Genomic DNA, 11,360 nt, shown 5'->3' on the forward strand with positions numbered 1-11,360 from the left:
AACTCTGCAGCAGGCCATGCGAAACCTTCTGCTCAGAGTGCACAGCCTAAGCCTCCGCCCAGCGCCTCATCTTAACGCCGCCAGACGCAGAGCTCGAGACCGCGCTCTAGATCTTCCAGCCGCCGCCCCGCGCCGCGTGGCCTGTGAATGAAGATCGCGTTGAAACCTGAGGCCCCGAAGACATCCTAGCACTGCTAGGAAAACGACGGTGTTCAAGTCCCGCTGCGGCCGGACCTTCACCGAAGTTTGCCGCTCGTCCAGTCCCAAGAAAAGTGACTGGTCCAGTGTATTTAGCAGCCAACAAGCCTGTTCCAGTAACCGCTTGCCTGCACACAACAGCCGTTTTCACGGCTACCCAGATAAATCCCTTAAAGAGCGTATTTTCTGGTGTCCCGGCCACGGCCGATGGTGTTTCATGTGTAGTAAGACTGCCCACTATAATGTGCCCATCCCTACACACAAACACGGCCCCACACACAGGGCCCGCGCACATAAAATCGACCCAGTTCGATTGCGCGTTAAAAGTAGCACACGTGCCCACTACCCAGTGCCCACTAATGCTACCTCCTGCTTGTCGCACGGTTTCTGTAAAAACGAAACCTGCGTGCAGGTGCTCTGCTCAGGCGAGCGATGCTATAAAGGTGGTAAACGTGCCCGCTCCCCCGCGCCCACGTTCTGCTATCAGCCCGGCCTCGGATGTTGCGAGCACGACATTTCTGTCACAGCTCACAGAAGCCGCTATATCGCGAGTCGATCAGAGCGTGCTTCTCACTCAGCCCTTAGCTACACGTGCAGATGGATGGGCGAAGCTTCCCGGGGTCTCAAAATGGGTGCTAAACATCATAAAAGAAGGCTATTCGCTGCAGTTTCGCCGACGGTCGAGACTTCGGTAGATTCGAATGTAGCACACCTACTTCGAGCCGAAATTCAGAAACTTCTGAGAAAAGGGGCTCAAACCTTTATCTCAGGATCAGAGCGAAGGGGGGCTGTACAGCAGATACTTCCTGGTACCCAAGAAAGACGGGGGTCTGAGACCTATATTAGATCTGAGGCAACTGAACAAAGCGCTTCTGAAGCGCCAGTTCAAGATGCTAACGACCAGAAAAATCCTCGCGCATGTTCGCCAAGGAGACTGGTTTGTGTCAATAGATCTAAAAGACGCGTATTTTCAAATACAGATTGCGTCACGTCATAGGCGATTTTTGAGATTCGCCTTCGAGGGTCAGGCATACCAGTATACTCCTGCCGTTCGGCTTGTCTCTAGCACCCCGTACATTTACGAAGTGCATGGACGCAGCACTCGTTCCCCTCAAACTTCAGGGAGTTCGAGTGCTGAACTATTTGGACGACTGGCTCATTCTAGCCCAATCTCACTCAGAGATCATGGCGCACAGAGCCCTATTACTGAGTCACCTCGAGAATCTCGGTCTGACAGTAAACTGGGAAAAGAGTTTGCTATTCCCCAGCTAGATTATTTCTTTTCTGGGAATAGAACTGAACTCTCTGTCAATGACAGCGCAGCTGTCACAACAGCGCACACTACATATTCAGTGCACTGTCAGCTTGTTCCGCTGCGGCGCTGTACTCCCTCTAAAGAGCTTTCAAAGGATGCTGGGTCTGATGGCCTCAGCATCATCAGTCCTCCAGCTGGGCCTGCTACGCATGCGCCCGCTGCAGATCTGGCTCAAAGGGAGGGTGCCCCGCTATGCGTGGGCCACCGGTCGGCTTCGCCTCAAGGTCAATCAAGCTTGCGTCGCAGCTCTGAAACCTTGGAAGTCGAAAGACTGGTACCTTTCAGGTGTAAACCTGGGGACTTCCTCGAGACTGAGGGTGGTGTCTACGGACGCATCCAACGCAGGATGGGGAGTGCTGCTCGAGGGCAGACCGTTGTTTGGCCTATGGTCAGAGCGGGAGAAGCTCTTTCATATAAACTGCCTCGAGATGCTAGCAGTGAGCAAAGCGCTCACGCGCTTTCGTCCCCTAATTGCGGGTTGCCACGTTCTGATACGTTCAGACAACGTATCAGTGGTATCCTACATAAATCACCAAGGCGGCCTCAGGTCCCTGCTGTTATACAGGCTGACCAAACGCCTCCTGATATGGGCACACAGCAACCTCCTTTCACTGAAAGCAGCGCACGTGCCAGGGCACCTGAATGTTGGACCAGACGTACTGTCCAGGAACCACGTTTCGACAGGAGAATGGTTGCTGCACCCACATACAGTAAAGCTGTTGTGGAAGAAGTTCGGCAGAGCGGAAGTAGACCTGTTTGCGTCTCCAGAGAACGCTCACTGTCCAGAATTTTTCACAAAAAGCAAGGACGCCCTGGCCCACCAGTGGCCTCGTCGTACTCTTTATGCTTTCCCCGTCTCCCTCCTGACCCAGGTGGTGGAACGGATCAGGGAGGAAGGATGCTCAGTGCTGCTAGTAGCGGCGCTCTGGTTGAATCAACCCTGGTTCCCAGCGGTGATGCAGTTAGCCAGCACCGCCCCGCATGCACACATGGGCAGTTCGCAAATACTTCACGACAACTGCGTTACTGAATAGAAATAAACCAGCATAAGAGTAACAAAAATATTAACCGGTTTACATTTATGCTATATTCACAGCTCGCCCTCTCATACCGTCTGCCCACTCACCAGAGAGTGCGTTCCACTTAAAGGAGCAGTACATTCAACTCGTTATGCATTCTCTTAATTCATCGTCGCTTCGGCATTTACAGAGATGTTCGGCAATTTTTATTTTTAAATGTTAATATATGACCACCATATCTATAAAGGAAAAAAGCTGAGCTTAAGAGAACAGTTGGTCACTATATTTATGCATATGCAGTAGTAAATATGGCTATGTAGGTATGTGTACGTAGTAGGAGTATATTATACAAAGACAGTATATTATACATTTACAAGTGCTGGAAATTCACTAAAAAATGTTTTATACTATTTTTTTTAATTCAAATCTTTTAATACCAAAAATTAAGTTCTACAATAACAGAAATATGGTACAATCGTTGTAACACAAGTTTTCCTGGTGACTAATCCACTGATAGCATGTGTCATAGAAATATTTATGTTATTGATACGAATTTACAGAGAAGGCATTCTTAGGATGCTCAGGTCAAGGTCAACGTGCTTAACACCGTAGAACTAACAGCTATATGTTCGATTATTTTATTCCAACCAATCACCAGAACAAATCACAGTCAAGAGACTCAAGTGACATAAGATTAACAAGATTAAGATTTAGTGGTATAAAAAAAAGTTTGTATTGTAGTATATGGCTGCTTCTCTGCTCGGTCATCGAAAATTCACTATGAGTATCTCTATTCTAAGCAGGGCATCTATCTTGTCTGTTAACGCTGGCCCACTCAGTGGCTAATTAAGCGACCCGATCCAGCTAGACGAAGGGCGCATGTCCAATCTCAGATTTGGGCATTTGGAACAGCAAAGGTCAGACATATTACCAAGCCTACTCAGGCTTCGTTCATCCACGCTTCACAGAATTATCCTATGTGTGTGTGTGTGTAGATTTCAAAATGTCTCGAAGGAAGTTTAAGCCTTGGCCCTCCTGCCAAGCACCTAACCAGGTGAGGGAAAGTGTAATAGAGCCAGAGCATTATGTCCAATATTCAAATATGTGGTTTTAATGTTCTACATTTCTCATTATTAAGTCAATTGGACACTATAGTATGCTCCTACTAAATGACCCTGTATGATATCTGTACTGTTACAAAACAGTGATAATGTAAGACGTCTGGTTGATATATATTTTGATTGCTTGTTTTGCACCAAACGCCATAAGCAACATTGATTAGAGTAGCCTAGGTGTCTCCTACTGTACAACTGCCACTTTCACTGTATGATTCTAATAATAATAATAATAATAATAATCTTGTGTCAATCTAGAGACGCATATTCTGAATTGCATTGTGCTTCGTGTGTTCCTCTCTTTCCTGTATACAGCCAAATTAAACTGTATCTTGATTGTACTTCTTCTCTGTGACTGTGGATCTGATGTCTCACTTTGGTATACTTTTACCAACACAGGTGAGCCGCAAAACCTGCAGCCCTTGTTTTGCAGCCATCTCCCAAAAAAACAAAGGAGCATCCAAAAAAGTGATTCTGGACAGGAAGTGGGGGGAAAGGGTCCTAAAAATAGAAATGCGGGAAGAGTGGTGGACTCTGCCCATATTGCAGTAAGTAGAAATGCTCATATATTTTATTAAGCAATATGATTTGTTTCACTTTCATTAATATTGTGTGATAGGGCAAGGGCCTCATTTTACAAAAATAAGTTTAATCTGTCATTATAGTCATAGATGGCATTGGTGTAACATATTATTTTAATTAATTTGTAATTTGCTTGACATGCATGGAATAGACTTTCTTTTTGACCAGGCGCTCATGGACATTTGTTTACATATACAACTGGCTACATTGTAAATATAACCTTGCTTTAGTACCACACAGGTACTTCAGTATGCGTGTGACTGAAGTCTCTGTCTCTGCTAAAGGCAGATCACAGAATTCAGACTCAGAGTCACTATTAAAGACAGGATTGCATGATTATGTAAGTAGATAACATGCTCCTACCTTGCACTACCACCCCTAGCATATGAATATTGCATCTTACACTTATAGCGCCTTGCTCTGCGTTAATTTGAGAGAAAGTGCATGATGACGTTGCAAAATAACTCAGGACATGCGTGAAAGCCATGCTGTGTGCAACATATGTGTTGTTAAAAGCAAGGCCATATTCCAGGTGTCCTATGTCAAAGCCACAACTTAAAAAAGCATTTGAATTACTACAGGGGAGATAGTAATTTCGTGTTAAAAGTGGAAAGGATTCAACCATACCTACTCGAGTAGGACTGAGACCAGGTTCTGTAGAGCGTTGGTGGCATTCCCAAATGAGTGTTTCTGTTTGTCCCCCAAGTTACATTTCCTGTGGGCAGAGACAGGTAGACCGACCAGGGGGGGAGGAGAGTGTTTAGATCAGGTGGATAGGTGGCCATAAAGGGGGAGTCCAGTCTAAATTTATTTTTGTCATCATATTTTGTTTTGTGTGTGTCCAATCAATTTAATTATTTTGAAGGGTGTCAGGACTTTTAGTGTTCCCTTTAGAAACCCAGATTGTTAACTACTAGACCAGCAGCATCCAGCACAACATTACATGAATATTGGTTATATAAAGCAGGGGTTCTCAAACTGTTTGTGCCAAGGACCCTTTGTGTGGAAGAAAAATGTCAAAGGACCCCCTCATAATCAAAACAATTAAGCATATGCTTGCTACAGTTTGTATACTTTGATGCCATTTCTATTCTCTGAAGTTGTGTCTGGGTTCACTATTCCGTGTTTTCTAGCTGGTGTGTAATAACTTGGTCTTTAGTCAACTTTGGATTTTGAATAACTTAATGATGTGGACTGACTCAAACATTTATCCACGTTCATCGGCTATCTTAATGGCAAATAAGCCAAGCTAAGCAGCAGGAAGAACGGTTCATCATGATATGAGCGAAGTGATTCAAGTGATTCACAACAGATTGACTTGATTAGTCATAATCACAAAAAAGTTAAATGTTAATGTTTTAATTTATTAGTGCATTTATAATCAAGATTTTATATGTAGATTCTAGATCATTACATCGTCATTGATAAGCATTTCTTAACGATAAAGCACAACTTTCTCATTCAAAGCAAATCCACTTTGAGAACCATTGGTATAGAGTACATATTTCACGAGTTCACACTTACATCAATTATTTGGCGTGCTGTTCGGGGGAGGACTCCGAGCTCGGGATTTTTGCCCGAACCCAGAGTACTTCCCCCGTTGTTATAGAAGTATTTAGGACTAGAAGTGAGGAGATGGGATGGTGGAGGGATGCTGTCAAAGTGTCAACAAACAGAGGTACGCTTGTCTCAGGCTACGTTTACACGTGGCCGGTTATTTTCATAAACTGACATTTCACCCTCTCCGTTTTCAGAAAAGTGTTCGTTTACACGAACCCGTGTATATACCGTCAAGAGCATGCCAAACCTATAGGTGGCAGTGTAACGAGAAGCTCAAGCCCACGTTAGCCAATCAGAATCCTGAAAATATAGGTCGCACTTTTGACAGTGCAAGTTCTGTCGCATACTGTGACGTCGACTGCCTAAAACTCAGTTTTTTTCAGTTTACATGCAAACGTGCAAACGGAGTTTTCCAAAATCTCCACTCTGGCCGGAGTTTTTTTAGAAAGAATCGTTTTCAGAGGAGAATTCTCCGTTTGCGTCTAAACGAGGGGCACAACCGAAGGGAAATGTCTCAGTTTTTTCAAAATAACCATGTATGTGTAAACGGGGCCTTATATATATATATATATATACACCTCTTAACTCGTTGATTGGGTTGATTAACAGGGTGTGGTCCACTCGTGTCTAATTAGGTTTGATTATCTGAATGTGCCCCACATGTGTTTAATTATCTGAACATGCTCCTCCTGAACTTTGTTAATAAAACATAATGTAATGTTGTTTTTTTAAGGGGTAAAGCTGTTAATTGTGTATATTAGAAACAGTAGCACTAATGTATTTAATGCACTTTTTTTTCAATAGGTTGGAAAATAATACAGTGGGAATAACTAATGTTTGCTGTCTGCATTTATTTATTACAGGTGAAAAAACTAAGTGCATTGGGCTATGTCCCAATTCTATTTTTCGCCAAGAAGGATAAGGCCTCTGGAAAGTGGGTGGCTGATGTGGTAACCCATCTGCCACCCACTGAGGATAACCTAAAAATTGTGGCCACCATGAAAAAGGCCTATAATTTTGTATTGATCAAAGAAGGTAGGATTTGTGTAATTTAAGACATGACAGTTTTAAACTGGGTTTTTTTTATGATGGGGAAATATCGAAAATGAACATACACTTACAATATTGTAGGGAACTCCACGACGACACTGCCTCAGGCCCAGCCCGAGCCCCAGCATCAGGCCCAGCCCGAGCCCCAGCATCAGGCCCAGCCCGAGCCCCAGCATCAGGCCCAGCCCGAGCCCCAGCATCAGGCCCAGCCCGAGCCCCAGCATCAGGCCCAGCCCGAGCCCCAGCATCAGGCCCAGGAAAAGGAGACATTTTATATTTTAGATTTATACCCTGTCTCTCTCCCTGTGAAGGAACAACCCCCCTCCAAAAAAAGAAAGCGTAAGTGAACTGTGGTCTTAGCACACTATGTATGAATTTCCCCTTTTTGTAATCATTATTCATGAAATACAGAAATCTTCAGGTGAATTTTAAGTGCAGTCAATTAGTTAATAGTGAGTAATTTTCAGTGGCCAGTCTAATACACAAATGAGTTTGTCCTCGCTTACATACCTTTAAGTACTGAACACACACTCTAGGAGTAAAGCAATGAGCAATACACGCATACATCAGTGGGCAGTCCAGGTAGCTGGCGCTTTTCCACTTCACAGTTTTCCACTGTGTAAAAGTTGTACCGGTACCTGCTTCCAGGTACTTTTTCCGTATCACCTTCGGCGAGGTTCTAAGCAAGCTGAGGCGATACTGAAATGTGACGTGACACACGGGAGACTACTGATTGGTCAGAGAGAATCGTCACTATTCACTGCGTCATCATTGCACGCGCCAGACGGAGTATCCTGAATAACCCTGGCATTTTTAAATAGTTTGGCCAGAGATTGCGTGATATACCCATTACTAATATTATGTAAAACAGCATACACCCGATTTCCTCCATTGTCCTGTGTGTGTGGGTAGCGGGTGTGTGTCGCGTCGCTATGACGACCAGGTACTATTGTGGAGGTACTGTCTGCAATGGAAAACGGAGCGAGAGGAGTCGAGTCGAGCTGGTACTGGTAATGGAAAAGCGCCATTAGACTGACCAATGATAAGCAAAGTCTCACCTTGTGTTAATAAATGTGATGGCTAAAATGTGATGGGTTCTTATTGGCTGTTAACTTTTTATTGTTCTCAAAATTGCTTTAAAAGCATCCCCCAACGATATTGTTCTCCATGTCATTCTCGTTATAGTTTATCATATTAACGATAACAAAAAAAAAAAAAAATTATTTTTATTTTTTTATATAGTTATTGTTCTTGGTGTGAATCGCCAAGAATATGTATTCTTTAGTTATGTAGCTGTATTTTCTGACGTTTTCTAAGTTCAAGGACAATGGTTAATGTTCTTCTCCCAGGTTTTATGAAACTTAGTTAAGAATTTGTTAAAGTTTCATTTCAAGTTTTGACATTTATGGTTAATTAATGTAGATTTTTTTTTTTGTCATTTAAGGTTGCCGGAAATGTAGTAGCCAAAAAGTTTTCAAATATGACTCCCTAACAGGAAGAAGGATAAATGAGGTAAGAAATATATTTTTCATTTTTGATCATCTGTCCATTGTCTGTTGCTCATCTGGTATTTTACATATCACAAAATACTGACTATTTAAGCAAGTGATAATTCGAGTCCATTTAAGTTCAACTGAAGGCTAAGTGGCCTTGACACAAAAAATTATGACATTCTAAACCTGATTATATGTTTGTGTCTTTCTGTAGGGGCAAGCAGAAGTAAGGGTGAAATGGTTACCTTGCTCTGCATGGTAAGTACTGCTTTATATTGGTTTATATTGCCTTCATACATGTCCTTTCTGTTTCCACTTTTAACCATCTCATAGGTGGTGGATAAAGGTTGGAATGTATATTGTAGCACACACAACTTTAAATGTACAGGTGGGTCTCAAAGTTTTGCAACCAACAAGCAGCGTTGAGGGAATTGTCATGTCCACTAGGTTTTAAGTCCAGAGTCAATGCAGCCTTCTTCCTGGAGATTTTAGAGCATGGTTCCATCTGCTGACGGGCTTTATGTACATGCTGATTTCCTTTTTCAGCAGGACTCTGCTCCTGCCACAGTGCCTAAACTGCTAGTAACTGGTTTGCTTAGCATGGTATTGCTGTGCATAACTCGTCTCACCTGAACCCCATAGAGGACAATGATAGAAACCAAACCCAACATTACAGACAACCTCAAGGTCACTATCAAAGCAACCTGGGCTTCCATAACACCTCAGCAATGCCATACACTGATGGCCTCCATACCACACCACACTGATACAGTAATTTGTGCAAAAGCTGCCAGACCAGGTATAGAGTGTATGCATTAACAATTTTTGATAAGTCAGATTTGTCCATTTATTTTCAAAAGGTTGACATTTCTGTATTCCTCTTTATTCTAATATTTTGAGTTGATGGTTTTTGGTTTTCATGAGCTGTAAGCTGTAATCCTCAAGATTAAAACAACAAAAATTGCTTGATATATTGTAATTTTGGAGACCCACCTGTATATGAATTACACTGTTGGTATAGGATGGATTAAATGCAGTGTCAAATATTGTCTACAGGATTTAGCCACTTGCTCTTTTCAGTACCATGCATAATTGTCCCTGTGTGATTTATATGTAGGAAGTAGACATTCACCAATATATGGGCAGAACATCAGTATCCGCCAAGATCATCCTTGTTGACTGATATCGGCTATTGGCTAGTTAACTTTCTATGACTTTATTGATGAGAGTGGCTGATGTTTATCTGTTACATTGCATCAAGCACTATTATATGTATAAAAGCAATGAAATACAAGACCGTACAATATTTTTTGAAAATATTTATGCTGTGAAACCTTTAAAATGGCTCCTCTGTTTTTCACTGTTCTTATTTATTTGTTACTGATACTTGCAGTGGAAAAATCTGGGAGGAGACATGGGAGCCGGCCTGCCAGTTCCCACCAGGTGCCAACCATGTGTGACGTCACCCATTGGTCTGTAATTCAATATGAGTTGAATACCTGCTATGAGTTGTCGAGTTCGCCGTTACGGGCACAACCATCCTGGTTGCGGATGTGACGATTTAAGACGAGAAGGAGCCACGTTACATTACACACTTTCAATGGTTTCCACCCTAACATGCTGTCATGTTTTTTTTTTTGCTTTTTCTTCTTCTTGATTTTTGTTAAAAGCTGTGTTCAAATAAATCGAAGTATACCTATATTTCTGTTTGTCTTTTCATTCACCTTGTGGGTTAGCCAATCAGCTGAAATCTTCAACACGTCAAATGATATGTTGCAATATGATGCACCAAAGTACCGGTATGTAGGAAGGTGGTAAGTTAACCCATACATAATTATTACTAACCCATACATTTTCTGTATAAAGGGTAGCTGAGGTAGGCAGGGGTGGATAAATGAACAGGCTTACCAGGACCAGAGGTCAAGAGGGCCCAGAAGCCTCAAACAATTTGAAAGCATGGTTTCTAATTCAGGAAGTTTTCTAAAGGCTTTTTTAAAAGGTTTCTAAAGGCAAGGCACATTAAACCCTGGCTGCTGCACGGTGGCCTTCCATTGACTTTGACGCACTGAATGTGTGTGCGTAAGTCTACCCCTGGATGGGTAAAAAGCAGAAGACTATATATTTTTTACTTTTATTGTTATTTCAGTCTATATGGGTCAGGGAAGCTGTTTTTTTTTTTTTTTTTTATATATATATATTTAAAACTAACGCTACATCTATCAATATTTATTTAGATGTCATGGTATTCATTTCTTTATTTCAATATTTCGGTCTTATTACCGGTGAAATATTACAGTATGCTGTAATACAGAACATTACGATAATATCCGAGCTAGACTCATTCAAAGCCATATGCCACAAAGCAATGCGGGCATTCATTCACAGAATCGGACAGCGATCAGCTGGTCTTTAACGCCAGTATCGCTTCAATGTACAAATCATTGGTTTTGTCACCAGCAACAACACGTTGCTCAGCTTTGTTCCAGTAAGTTATGCACCGTAATACCGTTTTTTTTTTAATCAGCTGAAGACTCCGGGAGTGTCATAGTACGTGCCGCTTGGCGGACAAGAAGATAAAAAATACATAATTCGTAATATTGATGTTTTTGTATAACGTTGTATTTGAGGATTTAAACAAAAAAGATACAAATAACAATAAAATACAGTTTCATGTATTTGTCAGATGTATTGTGTGCTCGTCGGCCGGCGGCAATCTGAAATGGAATGAAACACACATGTCCCCCCACCCACCCCGGAAGAACTACAAGTGCACACGCTTTGTAACAACTTCGGTGGCGCGTTTCTTATGGGAGTTGTAGTTTTAAAGTATTTTGGTATATTTCTCATAATTAGTAGTTAAAAGTGTAACATTTTGGGTACACCCTGTGTTTTTTGGGGATGGAGAACACACTGGTGTCATCAGATTTTAAAAATTGAATCGTTAAATAGGTGAAAATAGCTTATTACCATATTTGACAGTGCTTACAGTGGGTAAACTTTGGTGACCATATCTACATGACAGCAGAGG

General features: G+C 42.2%; 1 protein-coding gene across 3 annotated transcripts; it reads left to right on the top strand.

The window, feature by feature from the left end:
* The first annotated feature begins 3,510 nt into the window (after positions 1-3,510).
* LOC306991726 (uncharacterized protein) lies at positions 3,511-10,001 on the top strand. Of its 3 annotated transcripts, none has more exons than XM_079599833.1 (7): positions 3,511-3,586; positions 4,047-4,195; positions 6,653-6,824; positions 6,921-7,178; positions 8,284-8,351; positions 8,547-8,590; positions 9,726-10,001. In XM_079599833.1, exons 3-7 carry the CDS (start codon positions 6,788-6,790, stop codon positions 9,790-9,792), a joined length of 474 nt encoding a protein of 157 aa, XP_079455959.1. In that variant the 5' UTR covers positions 3,511-3,586; positions 4,047-4,195; positions 6,653-6,787; the 3' UTR covers positions 9,793-10,001. The 3 variants fall into 3 exon arrangements, with proteins under 3 accessions (XP_079455959.1, XP_079455960.1, XP_079455958.1); XM_079599834.1 differs by having other exon boundaries at positions 3,517-4,195; positions 6,921-6,946; positions 7,019-7,178; XM_079599832.1 differs by having other exon boundaries at positions 3,517-4,195.
* Positions 10,002-11,360: the final 1,359 nt, after the last annotated feature.

The sequence above is a fragment of the Phoxinus phoxinus genome, assembly GCF_949152265.1.
Source record: "Phoxinus phoxinus genome assembly, chromosome: 23".
Lineage (NCBI taxonomy): Eukaryota > Metazoa > Chordata > Actinopteri > Cypriniformes > Leuciscidae > Phoxinus > Phoxinus phoxinus.

What these genes read in the sequence shown, in the direction of transcription:
- LOC306991726 (XM_079599833.1), top strand. Translation starts at nt 6,788, where the DNA reads ATGAAAAAGGCCTATAATTTTGTATTGATCAAAGAAG. An exon ending in CCCCTCCAAAAAAAGAAAGC is followed by an intron (nt 7,179 to 8,283) that starts GTAAGTGAACTG and finishes TTGTCATTTAAG; the next exon opens with GTTGCCGGAAATGTAGTAGC. An exon ending in CAGGAAGAAGGATAAATGAG is followed by an intron (nt 8,352 to 8,546) that starts GTAAGAAATATA and finishes GTCTTTCTGTAG; the next exon opens with GGGCAAGCAGAAGTAAGGGT.